Source organism: Sardina pilchardus, chromosome 2 (assembly GCF_963854185.1).
Source record: "Sardina pilchardus chromosome 2, fSarPil1.1, whole genome shotgun sequence".
Taxonomy (NCBI): Eukaryota; Metazoa; Chordata; class Actinopteri; order Clupeiformes; family Clupeidae; genus Sardina; species Sardina pilchardus.
In genome coordinates, this window is record NC_084995.1 from 6,945,608 (window position 1) to 6,961,736 (window position 16,129).

General features: G+C 47.9%; 1 protein-coding gene across 1 annotated transcript in view; it reads left to right on the forward strand.

The window, feature by feature from the left end:
* The window catches only part of ahrrb (aryl-hydrocarbon receptor repressor b), a 29,334-nt gene extending 13,432 nt beyond the window's left edge, over positions 1-15,902 (forward strand). The window contains exons 4-9 of the mRNA XM_062517411.1: positions 6,909-7,030; positions 8,472-8,561; positions 10,680-10,803; positions 11,394-11,527; positions 14,027-14,205; positions 14,582-15,902. Of these exons, the coding sequence (XP_062373395.1) occupies positions 6,909-7,030; positions 8,472-8,561; positions 10,680-10,803; positions 11,394-11,527; positions 14,027-14,205; positions 14,582-15,626 (1,694 nt within the window). The 3' untranslated portion in view covers positions 15,627-15,902. The remainder of the gene's footprint in view (positions 1-6,908; positions 7,031-8,471; positions 8,562-10,679; positions 10,804-11,393; positions 11,528-14,026; positions 14,206-14,581) is intronic.
* Positions 15,903-16,129: the final 227 nt, after the last annotated feature.

The window sequence follows — 16,129 nt, forward strand, 5'->3', positions numbered from 1 at the left end:
GTGTGTGTGTGTGTGTGTGTGTGTGTGTGTGTGTGTGTGTGTGTGTGTGTGTGTGTGTGTGTGTGTGTGTGTGTGTGTGTGTGTGTGTGTGTGTGTGTGTGTGTGTGTGTGTGAGAGAGAGAGAGCGAGAGAGTAAAATTGTTTAGATGTTTTGGCTATACGTCATTTGGGCGGAAGCATGAGCGTACAGTACTTGTATGTTTGGCAGTTTGAGATGAGCCTCCCATGTTGAGAGCCAAAGCTCTTCATCATTACTTCAATCATCCCAAGTTCCACAACAGTCTTGTAAATACTTTGAGAAAGTGTTGTTTAAACTGGAATTCCAGTGGAGTCGAGTAATTGTAAGGGACTGTATCCTGTGTACATGCCCTCCATCTCCTCAACCTGTCCCCACAAACATTTACACACAAACGCAAACTCAACAGCCACAAACAATAAACAGAGCTGTCTGGTATTTACAAACATCTGCTAACAACACTTTACTCTCTTTCTAGCCCTCTCCCACCAGGTAGCTCCTAGAGACCTTGTTTTTCCACGTTTGCTTCTCTGGACTACATCTCACATAATGTTGCACTGTCCTCATGTCCTGATGCGGGAGTGGCCGTTGACCGCACATTTCCCTTGACCCCCCCCCCCCCACACACACACACACACACACACACACACACACACACACACACGCACACACACACACCCCTCTGATGTCGTCCATGAGGCAGCTCAGTGATGAAAACACAGCCTCATCAGCCAACGCGTCCTGATTTATAGTCACCTGTGTAGAGTAGCTGCACCTTAATAACCTGCTAGTGTTAGCCTTAGCCTGTGTTAGCCTATTAGCTGGCCCTAGTCCCAAAGACGAGCTGTGTGTCATCATCTACATGCGGAGCTCATAAATTGCCATGTTCGTGTCTGATTTACAGTCAGTATCTGCAGGCAGCTGTCTTATGACACTTGTGGTTTTGGATAGGTTTTTCGTCTTTTCTGAGAATGCGAGTGGGTGTATTTGTAATTGTGCGCGTGTGTGTGTGTGTGTGTGTGTGTGTGTGTGTGTTCCAAATAGTGTTGTTTTGTCAGCTCTGGCGGAGTCATCAGCTGGCTGGTGTTATGACAGTTCTCAACTGGTGCTTCAGCACGTCTTAAATGCCTGCCTGTTTTGGTTGGACCTGAGAGAATCCCATCGCATGTGGCAGAGTGCGTTTGATTGTCATTTTTTTTCTCTCTGTTTATTATTAGTTTTTTTACAAGGAAGGAATAATGGCTTACACCACAGTGTTAGGTTCATAGTCACACACACACACACACACACACACACACACACACACACACACACACACAGTCAGGCACTCCATTCCATTCCCTTCAAACAGGATCCTCCCAGGGGTATAAACACACATCTGGCCATAAAGCGAGGGCCGCTGAGTGTCAGGAGAGCGGCGAGGGTCTGCTTCTTATTTAAGGCTTCTCATCAAAACAAGTCAGCAGTGAAATTCAGGCCTGGGTGACTCACCCCACATTCCTTCTCCTCCAGTGCTCGCTCTCTCTCCACTCTGGACTGGGCAGGCGCCGGGCCAGCTCACCTGTCTGCTGTTAACAGCAGGTGCACTGGACTTTCAGCGATCTGATAGGGATTAGTTGTCACTTTACATTGTGTGTGTGTTTGTGTGTGTGTGTGTTCACATGCGGTATGTGTGTTTACAGAGTGTGATGCATTGTATAGTACAAAGTATATTAAGAATTATACAAATACTTCATTGTCTGCAAATGTGTGTGTGTGTGTGTGTATGTGTGCGTGTGTGCGTGTGTGTGTGTGTGTGTGTGTGTGTGTGTGTGTGTGTGTGTGTGTGTGTGTGTGTGTGTGTGTGTGTGTGTGTGTGTGTGTGTGTGTGTGTGTGTTTTGTTTGTGTGTGTGTGCTGTGCCCGCACGCAACAGGGAGTCCGTGCAGGTTGAGGATTTACTCAGCAGTACACTTTGGGAATCCCTCCTCCACACTCCTCTGAACTCCCCCTCTCTCTCTTCTCTCTCTTCTCCCTCTCCCCCTCTTCCTCTCTCTCTCTCTCTCTCTCTCTCTCTTCCTCGCTCGCTGCTCTACATCCCCCCTTCCTCCTGCATGCCCTGATGAAGAGCTGTCTCAGCTAACATGAATCAGGTGAACTCAGTGGCCCTCCACTTAGCCCTGATGATCTTCACTTGAGTCATGCAACGTCAGGGCGTCAGTCAGCCCTGTGGCCGGTGCAGCTCAAAGTACTCTGCCCTCCTATTTAGACATTCAGCTTGATATTCTACCAATATTAGCTTTGCGTTCTCTTCCTTCTTCTCTCTCTGTGGAAGCTTCATATTTAGTCAGTGAGGTAGGATTGTGGAAAGCCATGCAGATGCCAGTGATTTGTAGAGTTAAGCTGATGATTCATGGGACAACTTCTAGAGCAATGTTGCTGGGCAGTGTTCTTCATTACTGCGGTTCTGAGATGTTTATATTTATTTTCTGGAGAACTTTTATCATTAGTAGGCAGATCGTCATGATCATCCAAACAAAATAAATGGAACTGGTTATGTGGTTTCCAAGTAACATTGCTCAAAAAGTTGCTCAATGAATCATCACTTTAACGGTATTGTTTATTCTCAGGGACTATTGGAGGAGACTGGACAGATATCAGGTGGAAACAGATGATGTTCCCTGTTATGATCTCTAACTTTTTCACACTTTCACAAACCCAATCTGGTATGTTACAGTTGAAATGGATACTGTAAAGTCACACAGTGTAGTTCTTTTACCTGGAAATAATGGTTTCAAACTCATTTTGATGGCACAGTTAAAATAAGGGGAGTGGAGTTTGACATTGCTGATGTGCACCCAGAAGGCGTGCTATTGCACTAGCTAATGTTGCTGTCCCGGGGCACAGGAGCCTTTTCCTTGATTTCAGACCAATTGGATACCCCATTAGTGCTAAAGAGGTACTCGCTACGGGAACATTGACAAAAAGAGGAATGCCTACATCTTGTTACCTTCAAATGTCCAGTCCAGGAGTATTTTGGGGGTGGTGTGCGACCGCATTAGCGCCCTCAGGGCAGGGGCAGGCTCTCCCCGAGTGGCAGCTGGCTCCGGGGCGGCTTTGGCCCACATTTGGCCGGTTTTCTGCCCGATTCTCACGAGATCTCACCGAACCTTCCGCTTCCAGAGACCGCTGCCCCGCCCCGTCCCGCCCCACCCCCAGGGGTGCGTGATCAGCTGGAGGAGGACCTCCACACCCCTCACCTCATCTCTCCAACCCCCCCTCTCCATCCCCTACCGTCCCTGTCCCTCCCCCTCCAGCAGCCCTCCCCCCTCCCAACCAAACCTCCAGCCGCATCCCTGAGCCCCGGCCCCCCACGGGCTCGCGTGACGGGAGCTGGCGTTGGTGGAGGAGGACGGAGGCGCGGGGAGGACCTCCAACTGGAGCATGTGGTAATGAGCTCATGCGGTGGATTAGCGTGACGATTCCCGCTGCCACCGATCTCATGAACAATCACGCAGCACCGGGGAGCGGAGCGGAGTGGGAGCAGAGCGCATCACGGGCTCCTGGCCACACAGGGGTGCTTAGGGAGGATGGGACGAGGAGCAAGACAAAGGAGTTAGAGCTCCTCTTACCTAAATGTGTGTGCGTGTGTGTGTGTGTGTGTGCGTTTGGGGTGAGCGTGCATATATGCATCTGTCCGTTCTAAAAGGGAATTCGCAATACCCGCATCTACTCAACATTAGAAGTACCTAAAAATATGCTTCACTGAACTCCAGGAAACAGCTGGTTCCACAGCAGTGGACTCTAAAGAGGAACTCTCCTGCGTGGCCATTCTACCGGCTTCTCGCTGGAGATTTCCATTAGCAGTGACTCGCATGTTGTGTCAGACAGTACTTTTCCTACCTGTAACAATGGCCTCTCCCAGGCCCACTCAGCAGCAGGAACACGGAGCTAATGTGCCCGGCTCCTCCACAGACACAGACTCATGTCTGCGCTCACGCCTGAGCAGTATCAGCCACTTGAGCCGCTCCACGGGCGCTACAGGGCTCTCTTCTCCGGCTACATTGGCCTGAGCTGATGCAGTGGCGGGTTATTCCAGAAGTAGGGGGCTGGATTATTAATATCACTCTCCACTTCCTATCCCCTGAGCACGGGTTTGACATCACTTTCATGCTTTGTCAGACAAAACTAAAAAAAAAAAGGAGAGAAACTCAAGTGCCGGGTACTATGGGCTTTCTTTCTATGAAAGTCACTTGGTAGTGAGTAATCCTTAGCAACAGATTTGTTTCCTGCCGGGTTTTTTTTTTTTTTTTTAACTCCCTCCAATCGGGCTTGGCTCAACATGCGTGACCAAGAGTGCAGTTTGTAGCACGATTTTCAAAAGCTTGATCGTAATTACTGTCTTTTTTCATAGCATGCCTGAAGCACATTACTGTTACATATTCATATGGGTGTGTTTCTAGTTTGAACTCCTGGTTTATAACTCTTTGTTTAAATATGAAACAGCATTGATTGAGGGAGAACTACACACGATATGGGGGCATGGGCTTAAGACCTTCCGGTGAGAGGTCTACTGTTTGTGCCATTTATTTGTTTATTTTGGTGTGTAATATTTGACCATTCGTCCTCATTTTTGTGTGTGTGCAGTGTGTATGTTATTTGGTTTTACACACAGGAAGTGTCAAATGTTGTGCTGCTGGAGCGCTGGCAATTTGAATGTGGAGCGGGTGGTGAAGTAAGCTGTTTTTTGACTTGTCACAGGGGTTTGTGTTCATTCTGTCTGCATTATCCCGCAGTCATCAATATTTCACAGCTGTTGTTATTATGATTCCTTCATTGGCTAATGTTGCCTGCCAGCTTGCACGCAAGCCCTCTAGCTCCACCAACCCCCTTCATGCACACACTAACCCACACTCATACACACACACACACACTCACACACACACACATACACACACTCCGCCCGTACTGCCTGGAAGAGGGAAGATTGACAGACGGTTGGCTTGCGTGACTGTGGAGCCTCAGTCAGTCAGCCAACATGCGCTCTCTCTCTCTCCCTCTCTCTCTCTCTCTCCCTCTCCCTCTCCCTCTCTCTCTCTCTCTCTCTCTCTCTCTCTCTCCCTCTCCCTCTCTCTCTCTCTCTCTCTCTCTCTCTCTCTCGTGCTCTCTCGTATTTCCTGGTTAAGCATGAGGGGTGGGGGTAGAGGCGGGGATAGGCTAATGAGATGGCTTGGGGCCAGCCCCCCCCCCCCCCCCCTTGAGTTGGTTGTGAATATATCTCTGCTGTGAACACGCAAGGGCTGCCACGGGGGGGTGGGGGTTAGTGCGTGGTGGTGTGGGGTAGTCGAGAGTTCAGGAGTGCCATCAGCGGGAGTAGGCTCTTCCTTGCACTGTCCAACAGAGGGCGCCACAAAGTACACTGGGGCCGATCACAGAGTGAGAATCTCATTGTCTCCTGGTTGATTTTGAAAACCAATAGACAAACAACCAAAAAATGTTAAACTGTTTTTAAGGAGATGATCCTTCTGAAAAGAAGTATACACCTTATAAAATAAACTCATCACCCCCCCCCCCCACACACACACACACACACACACACACACACACACTCTTACACCACTGAAGGAAATCAAGGAAAGGAAAGGCAATCTACCATCTGGCCTGCATGAACCACTCCAATCCCACTGATCTGAGCACATCATAGAAATCTGAGTAAGAGAGAGAGGGGCATTTGAAAAGGAGTTTATTTTTAAAGTGGTGAGGAGCTTGTGATGTCATGGGGAGCCGGCCCGCTCTGTGTCCTCGTCCTCCTCTCCTCTCCTCTCCTCTCCTCTCCTCTCCTCTCCTCTCCTCCTCTCCTGCCTCTGTCTCGGGCTGCTCCAGCGGCTCAGGGGAAAGTTTCTGAGAAAGTCATCAGAAACCAAATATCTGTGGAGCGGCAAATGAGGAACAAAAACCTTGCTGTCGGCACGAAAGCTGTCTGCGCCGGCCTTTGAGGGGTGTGTGATGTTTGCTTTCTGGTGCTTCGCACGCAGGCTCCTGATGGTCTGTGGGAAAAATACGGTGGTTAAGTGTGTCAGATGGGTAGCGTTTCTTTGTGTGTTTGTGTCTGTATTGAATAAAGGATGTGTGCAAGTGTGTGTGTGTGTATATGCATGTGTATGTGCGCTTACATATGTGCGTTTGGTTTGGTTGTGGGGTGTGTGTGTGTGTGTGTGCGTGTGTGTTTGTGTGCCGTGGAGGGCCGTTTCGTGACTGGCCCGATGGAGCCCTTTGTTTTGGTGGGTGTGCTGCTCCTGATCTCATTTGAGTGTCGTGCAGTGCAGGGCCCTCACGCCCATGGATTACCCTGTGTGTGTGTGACAGCGTGTGGACCAATGCAAGTGACTGGCTGCGTGTGTGTGCCATGCCGTGCTGCGTGGCGCGCGTGGTGTGATGTGGCAGTTCGTGCACATGAGATGTATGTACCATGGCAGGGATGATCGAATGGACACACACACACACACACGCAGATCACATACATATAAACACACACACACACAGACCCATACATATAAACACACACACACACACACACAGACACACATATATAAACACACACACACATATATAAGCACACAAACACACACACACACACTGGTGCTGCAGGGCCATGACTCCGAGCGCAGTAGAGGACGGAGGGCTGACACCTGGTCCTCACAGCTGCCTTCAACAGAGAGGGGTCCAAGATGACAAGGTGTCATCAAAGCTTACGTTCATGAAGTCACGTCTCATAATTGTATCATTCAAAATGGAGCGACTTTACTCAAGTGCCAAGTGTACTCATCTGATCTCTACCCTCTCTTTCTTTCTTTCCATCTCTCCCTCCATCTTTGTCTGCTCTCTCTCTCTCTCGCTCTGTCTCTCACGCACAGCTATTCAGGAGAAGCCCTGCAGCAAGCAGAGCGGTGAGCCCCCCAGCGCCATGGCCGACCCCAGGAGGGAGGCCTCTCCAGCGGGCTGCGGCGGTGTGGTGGAGAGCGACCTCCTGCTGGAGGTGAGACAACCATGGAGGGGTCACATCTCTTCACATGTGCATGTGCGAATGCTTGGAAGGGTGTGTGTGTGTGTATGTGTGCGCTTGTGTGTGTTTGCGTCACATGTGTGCTTTTGGACGGCCATGAAACACAAAAGATTCTGAGAATGAATCAAAGAGCCCCCCCCACCCCCACACCCCCCCAGAGCACAATCAAGGTCATCACTGAACTCCCACTGGACATTTCACACGAGTGTTGGCGGCGATACTGGCCAGTGAAGGAGGACTGTTTGGACACTGAGTCACCTCCCCCCGGAGCGGTCAGCGGTCACTCCCGCTGGTTCACACCACCCGGCTGTCAGGCGCTCTGCGCGCCGCGCTCACATCAGCTCATGCGAGAGGGATGAGCCCAGCACGGCGCAGTAAAGCGCAGGCTCGCCAGGACCATAAATATTTATTGGGGGATACAGATGATCCTCTCCGTTAAGAGGCCCGCAGGGCGGGACATGGTGCGGCGTGGCGTCAGACCATCACCCCCTTTTCCTCTACCCCACCCCCACCCCACCGTCTCTCTTTTCCTTGCATTCCTCTCATCTAACCTCTCTCCTCTTCTCTCATTCGCTGGCTCCCTCCATCTTTCCCACCATCCGTCTCTTTTTTTTGTTGTTTTCTTTTATTGTTTTTTTCCCCCTCTCATCCTCCTCCTGGGTTCTTTCCCTCCCTCTCTCTGCCACATAAACAGCTTGATCGTCTCACACACACACACACACACTCTTGATGGCGTGACAGTGGAGAGGATCGGGGTGGAGCAGTGGGGCAGGGTGCGGTGTGCTGATCGTGACACTGTTAGGTCAGTGTCACAGCGGAGAGAGCGGGCGGGGGCCCCGGCTGACCCCAGGGTGACGGAGCCGGGCAAGGAGCACGCCGGAGTCACGCAAATGTCAGCCACAACAAATAATAAAACAATGCGCACACCATCCAATCATGTGCTCAGCACACACACAGGCACATACATGTAGGCGGAAACACAACATATGGCTCAGCAGCACGCAAAGATTAGGCACACTAACAAAACCGAACCATCGACACAAAAGCAAAACAACCGGTCATGAAAGAACACATAGGAGACAGGTCAAAAAACACTACACAGTAACCCACCCACCATACACAACCTCCACACGAGCCACACAGAGGGAGGTACTGTATGAGCAATGGTGGTCGAGATGGAGGCCTCCAGCCCAGTCAGGAGAACTGTGTTCTCTGTGGCCCGCTCAAATGACTGCTGCTTGGCCCAGTTCATGTGCCATCTCAAATGGATTCACATAACGAGAAGCACATGCAGAGAATAATTACAAGTTTCATTTCAGAATTATAATTTAAGAGTAATTGAAATAAAAGTGTAAAAACAAAAATGTTTAAAAATTATTCATGAGTTTTATTTTTTTGGTTTGTTGTTCCTCAGTCTCTCACTGGGTTTGCTCTGGTCGTGAGCTCTGATGGCATCATCTTCTACGCCTCATCGTCTATTGTCGACTACTTGGGCTTCCACCAGGTAGGCTCCAGTCTTTCTCTGTTTTTGTATGGCCAATTCATGATACTTCAATGTAATTTAGTTGACATTTGATTAGTTGTGTTAAGAATAAAAAAATGAAAAATAAAATGGTCATTCAAAATGAGTTGCAATGTATATAAATGCTCTCAATGAATGTAAATGTATGTGAATGCTCTTCACTCGATGTGTCTGGAAATTTCAGAAACTCAACTAACAGGGTATGTGTCTAAACACCTTAGCAAGAAAGATGTACATTCATCCCGCACACATATCAGTGTGTAACATCAGAAGGTAAACTTCTGATCTGCATCATGTAATAAGGAACAAATTGTGTTTGTTCTGCGTAGCAATCAAATACAGCGCAAACATACAGTAATGCCTCATTTAGTTACTTTGAGAGAAAGGAATCCAAACATTGTTAAACTCTCTCTCACGACACTAGTGGTTGATGACAGAAAATCTACGCAAGTAGATTCCCACCATCCCCACCCTTGGGTTTAAAAATAGAGTCCGATTGTTCACCCCTCACTTAGTTTACGACTCGCGAACAGACCCTCCCGAGCCTCGTCTCTCTAGCGAACATTAACCACTGGTGTCCTGACAAGAGCATCTGACAAAGAAGTCATCGGAGCCCCCTCCCCTCTGAGCACAGAACTGCGATGCCATTGGTGCGTGTTGCGAGCATGCGATGCAGGCGTCTCCGTGAGGCGAAGCGAAGCGTTGCATTGCGTGCCTCGGACCCAGATATTATGGGAAGGGTGAATATTTTAGAGGGAGTTTGTCTTTTATGAACAGAGGGTATAGCTGAAGCTGGTGAGGAGGCGGCGGAGGAGGAGGGGGAGGAGGGGGAGGAAAAAAAGCGAGGAATTACGAGTGTGGGCAGGCGTTGGGAGTTTTTTTTTTCCATCAGCTCAGTCCTCATGCGAGCAGCCTTGGTGTCACGCAAGCTCAACTCGCAAACAAGCCAGCCAGCACACACTGGAGTCCCAGCAGCTCACACTGGCATAGCAGGCAGGGAGGGAGGGAGGGAGGGAGGGAAGGAGAGGAGAGAAGGAGAGGAGAGGAGAGGAGAGGAGAGGAGAGGGTGTGGGACCAAAGAGCCCCCAGGGCCCCAAGAGGGCACTTATCATAAACTCCACTGATTAAACAGCCAAAGAGGACCTCTCACGCTTTCTTGCATGTCCAGATCATTGAGAGGGGGAGCGCGCGGGGAGCTCGGTTCCTTTGATGGAACCACTCGACTTTGAGTTAGTCCAAAACTTAGAATTAGTTGTCTGTTTCAGATTGCGTTGATTTATTATAGTTTTGTGTAGAGTTCACAGTGACACATACCCATTTAGTTTTTTTTTAAAAAGTGAGTGGTTGTCCAAATAACTAATGAGGGTATATACAATCAAGGGATTGTTTTAGAGAAATAGACATTTGCATTGTCTGTGAGGAATTGTCACTAGACTTGATTTGACGGCATATTTCAGACTATTGATTTTTTGTCACTTTAACTGTACCTACCTAGCGCATGGACTGTAAGATGCAGTGGCCCATCATTACAAGTTGCAGTGGATAATTAAACCAATGTCCAGATGAAAATGTGTTTCTACTTTAAAACACTGTGTATCTCCAGGAAATGCCCTGGTAATCCCCTGCCTTATTTTCAAAAGGAATGTTTTCGATGTGTTGATGGGCGTATTAAGCAGTAATCTCCGCTTTCCTGCGAGGATTTGGGGTGAGCTCAGTTGAGGTGACTGCACGAACACGAACCCCATAGCCGCGAACCCCCACCAACCCCCTCCCCTCTCAGGCAGGCAGGGGTGCGGCATCAGGGGGAGCAAAGGGGCGACCCGTCCCAACAGAAGCGCCAAAAAGCTCAGCGGGTCTCCTGCAGACCAACACTTGCGGTGTCGGCCCAGATACCTCCAGCGTGTCTGACCATTGTGTGCGGTTCAGCCAACCGTGTGTGGGGTTAAGTGGAGGGGTCACTGCAGTTACCCAACACAAAGAGGCCCTCTGGTGAGGGGGTTAAGCGAGTGCACCAGTTCAAGGCATTTTGTGTGTGTGTGTATGTGTGTGTCTGTGTGTCCCTGCGTGTGTGTGTGTGTGTGTGTATCTGTCCTTACACAGACGGACGTGATGCACCAGAACGTCTTTGATTATATCCATGTGGACGAGCGGCAGGAGTTCAGAAGACAGCTCCACTGGGCCATGAACCCTGCCCAGCAGGAGCACCACGCAGCCTCAGGAACCGGTGTGTGTATAATTACTGTCCACAGAGGCCCTCGTAGCGGCCAGGGGGGACCAGGCCATGTTGCCACAGGGCCTCAGCCTGCAGATGGCGCTGTTGAGTGACTGTGTGTGTGTGTGTGTGTGTGTGTGTGTGTGTGTGTGGAGAGAGAGAGAGAGAGAGAGAGAGAGAGAGAGAGAGAGAAAGTGAGCGAGTGAGTGTGTGTGAATGTGTGTGTAAAGGCTTGGATGGTAGAGGGGGTGGGTTACCAGAGTCATTTGAGAGCGTGAGTTTTAATGGAGACTATTGTTTTGACACAGATGGTTTTGATTTAATGCGAGTGTCTTTTAGAGCAATTATGTCAGAACTGTGTCAATGTCTGTTGATTGTTTGTCCCAGATTGTTTGTCTGTTATTGCCAAGTAAATGTGCCTGATTATGTGTGTGAATTAGTGTGCCCTCATCAAAGGACCTCGGTGACTGTGATTGCGTGTGAATAGGAGCTTTTGTGGGCAGGAATGGTAGTGTATGTATTTGCGCCTGTGGTGTACGGTGGCCTGGGTGGGTCATGCATAGCAGCTTTGTTTTGTGTGACGGTGGTCATTTGATTTGCAGGAGAGGACTTTGTGGTGGGCAGTCTGTTCAACGCCCAGGAGGCAGACGGCGTCCCTCCTGAGCTCGTCCCATTCCTCACACGCTGCTTCATCTCAAGGCTCCGCTGCCTGCTCGACAGCACCTCAGGCTTTTTGGTCAGTGAGGGAACACGTACACACACACACACACACACACACACACACACACACACACACACACACACACACACACTACTGTTCACCTAATCTTTGATCAATAAGTGTGGTATTTCACAAAGAAAGTATTATTGATACTCATGTACACATATACAGTACCCTCCAGAATTATTGGCACCCTTGGTAAAAGTTGACTAAAAATAGGTATAAAAAATAATCTTTAGGTGATTTATTGTACTCCCACAATGAAAACAATGAGGAAAAATATACCCTGCAAGGCAAGCAAATTTATTCTGAGAAAAAGGAACATCTCATAAAGAAATAAATATTTTTAACAAAAACAGCTTGCTCACAATTATTGGCACCCCTGAAACATATTATGTACAACATTTAACAGGAGCATTTTCCTATGTAAATGCAACGTTTTAAAGTAAATCAGAGTGTCTGTGAACTTTCAGAAGTAGTTCATGACGTTCTTTTTCACTATGGTATGAAAATGAAGTCACTCAGAGGCTAAATCCTCTAGTCATTTTTCAACATTGGAGAGACAAGAGAATACACTACATTGAAATAAAAAGAAATTGTGTTGACATTTGTAAGTAAGAGAATGTCAATGGAAACTAGGTATTTTGTTGAAAATGCCTATATTTCCAGTTAAAATGAGGACTAAAAGGTTCTAATCATCTGGAAATGTGGCAAACATGCTTGGACAAAGACCCATGGCTATTTTGCTCCCACGCACAGTATGGAGGATGGTATGATAGGCAAAAAAATCCATAAGAACCACTGTTGAGAGTTACAGACAAAGCTATCATCTTGGGGTCACCAAGTCCCCCCAAAAAATATTCAAAAGTGACCTCACTGCTAATAGATTATTCATTTAGCATGTCAGGTTAAAGCCAGTAGAGTCATTTAATGAACAATGTAAATGGCAGGAGTTACTGAATGGTACCATGACATGTCTGGGAGTGTGGTCTATTGTCAGATGAAAATAAAATTATGCTCTTTTGCTAAAAACACTTAAGGTGTCTTTGGCGTACATAGAAGAATGACTATACTAAAAAGAACCCCATGCCTAATCAGAATTATGGTGGAGGGGCTGTGCTATTGTGGGGCTGTTTTAATTCCCAAAGGCCTTGGGAACCTAATTAAGGTGCATGGCATCATGAACACCAAGAAAAACCTGAACATTTTCAAAGGAAATCAAACAATCTCTGCCAAGGCCCTAAAAGTTGGTCATGATTGGATCATTCATCAGGCCAATGAACCAAAACAAATGCACAGATCAAAACAAATATGGTTTACTGAACACAAAATCAAGCTTCAGACATTGCCATAGCAGTCCCCTGATCTAAACTCCATAGAAAAACAGTGGGATGAGTCAACGAGAAGAATGCACAAGTGTGGACCTAGCAATCTGGACGATCTGGGGAGGTTTTGTAAAGATGAATGGTCTTAAATCCCTTACTTTGTATTCTCAATCTTTATGGGGTGTCAGAGAAGAATATTACATGCTGTTTTATTGACAAAGGGAGGTTTAAGAAGGTATTACAAGTAGGGGTGCCAATAATTGTGAGTGACGTGTTTTTATTAAAAACATTTATTTCTTTATGAGATTTTCCTTTTTCTCAGAATAAATTTGCTTCCCTTGCAGGGTTTATTTTTCCTCATTGTTTTCATTGTGGGAGTACAATAAATCACCTAAAGATGATTTTTTAGACCTATTTTTAGTCAACTTTTACCAAGGGTGCCAATAATTCTGGAGGGTACTGTACATATTCATTATATACATTTCTAAGAGCTGTATATGTGTGTGTGTGTGTGTGTGTGTGTGTGTGTGTACTGTGTATATATATATATATATATATATATATATATTTATATTTATATATATATATATATATTGTATATATATATATGTGTGTGTGTGTGTGTGTGTGTGTGTGTGTGTGTGTGTGTGTGTGTGTGTGTGTGTGTGTGTGTGTGTGTGTGTGTGTGTGTGTGTGTGTGTGTGTTTGCAAATTAAGAAACCACTGCACAACCATCCTACGGTTGCTGAGTGACATTCGAATGAGTTGACTGTCATATTCAAAATTAAGAGACCACTGCCAATTTGAACATGACCATCAATTGATGTCATCAGAAAATGCAGTGGTCTCTTCTGTGTATAATAGCTTTTGAGATTATAATCTCTGGTGTGAATATATCATATCAGATTTGGGACCATAATTAATTTTATACACATTTCTAAGTTCTATGTAAAATATGAAGCCATCAGTTTTAGCTGGCTTACAGTAGTTGCAGCATTGTGATCTGTCTTGTGATGGCTGTGGCTGTTGTGGTCGCTCTAGGGATGTTATATGCCTGTTAAATCTGCCATGGAACCTCAGTGACCATTAGACAGCCACTCTTTGGAAATACAAATCAGCCCTCTAGATTCAACATTTGTCTCATTCTTGTTGTTTCTTTTCTCCTTCCCCGTGTGTGTGTGTTCCCCAGAGTTTGCAGTTCCAGGGCAGTCTGAAGTTCCTGCAGGGCCAGAAGCGGAAGACGGAGTCCGGGGCCCTGCTGCCGCCCCAGATGGCCCTCTTCTGCGTGGCCACGCCCCTGGTGCTGCCCTCCATCACCGAGCTCAAGATGAAGAACATGATGGTCAAGAACAAGCAGAAGGGCAACTGGTGGGTCAACTCAAACCACCACTCTGACCAGCAGACAACGGCCTTTTATAAGGATTTGGGCAAATGTAGATTCAGTTGTGTTTGTGTCATGTGAACTGCTTTGCTCATTCATTTCAATTGAATGCCATTGTATTTCATTAATTGATATAGTAAATAAACCCTCCCAATACCCCCAATGGAGTTCTTAATTTAAGTCAGTTACTGACTCATAAATGGGCATCCTGATAAAGGCTTTTAGTTCAAATGAACATTAAATTCCAAATACTACAATATAAACTGAAAACAGTGCCCTGCCTCCTCTCACACAGTTACCCAAGTGACTTGTATTTGTATGTTGCAACTAATCGGTCCTTTTCTCCTGTTTTGCACTGGGCAGTGAGAAGAGGCCGCGTGTGTCCAGAGGAGAGAGCGGCGACCTGCTGCTGCTGAACTGGCCCGGCAGCAGCTCCTCCAGCCACAGCCCGTGGCGAGCCCTCTCCAAAGAGGCCCTCAAGTACAAGGGCGAGGGCTACCTCTCCTCCCAGGACGAGCCGCTCAACTTCTGCCTGTCCTCGCTGGGCGGCCCCAAGGCCCAGCACGTGGACGCCCCCTGGGACGTGTGCTCTGGCGCGGGCCTTCGGGTTGGTCCCGGCGCCGGCTACCTTCCAGGGAAGCTGGGCAAGTATGGCAAGTACGCGTTCCCCCACGGCGGCACTCACAGCCACAGGGCTGAGGCGTCTCACAGCAAGCTGTACGAGGGCCTCCACGCGCCCGGCCTCGAGGGCTACTGCGGAGACGTGGAGAAGGCGGAGGGCCGCTACATGGCGCACGGCGAGTGCTACAACGGCATGCTGCTCCCCGAGACGGCCATCAAGACGGAGCAGGACTCGGACTCGGAGAACGGTTGCCACGCGTACGCCGGCCCGCACCACAGCGGTGCCTGGCCTGTCAGCGAGAGACGCTACGGAGTCGGACTCGCGTACCCAGACAGCGCGCAGGTGAAAAACGAGTCCAGCTTTTACGACCACTACACCGCATGCCAGCGTAGCAAGGCTGCCATCAGCCCACCCCTCAACGGCCACCACAAGTACCTGTATGCCAGTGGCAGCAGCGGCAGCGGCGGCAGCAAGCCCCTGAAGTGCGTCCTGAACAAAGACGCCGCTGATCCACTCGGCGGCAGTCAGGGCGCCAACTGTGTGGACGGGCACATGTATGCCAACGGCGTGGCGGAGCACAAGGCTTACATGCAGCAGGACTACAAGCTCTACGAGTTCAGAGGTCGCGGCCTGGTGCACACCATCAAACGGGAGCCCATGGACTCTCCCCCCTGGTCCGAGGGCAGCCATGACCTGAGCCAGATACACGCACAGAGGAACATCATGGCCAACTGCACAATGAATACTATTGCACACAAGTCGAATCCCTACATATACATGCAGTGAACTTCAGCTGGGGCCAAGAATCTCTCTTTTTGCAGTCTTTTATTTGCAGTCAGTTTTTTGTTGTTTGGTTCTTCAAAGAATTCTTCCACTTAAGCTCAGGATTACCTCAATTTTACAGTGAAATGGGATTTTCATTTTATTTTTCAGTGATTTACATTTTTATAAAGAGGCACTTTTTACATGATTTAGCAACATTTTTAGATTTTTTTGTGTGTATTTTGAGTGGTTAAATTTGCCCTTAAACGTTACCTCAAACACTGTACGAAATTGTGAAAGATACAGTGAATCCCAAGTCTTTCAGTGTATTTCCAGTGTGTTCCAGTTTAGATATTTGTATTATTGTGATTTTTAGATCACGACATTGTAGGCTAATCTGGGCAAGGTGTGTTAATCTGAACCAGACATTGTAAGAGTAACTCTTGAGAGGAATTCACAACTTCAGATACCAATAAAGCTGTGTGCTTTGTTATTTGTTTTACCTTTCACTTTACTGCCATTTCCTC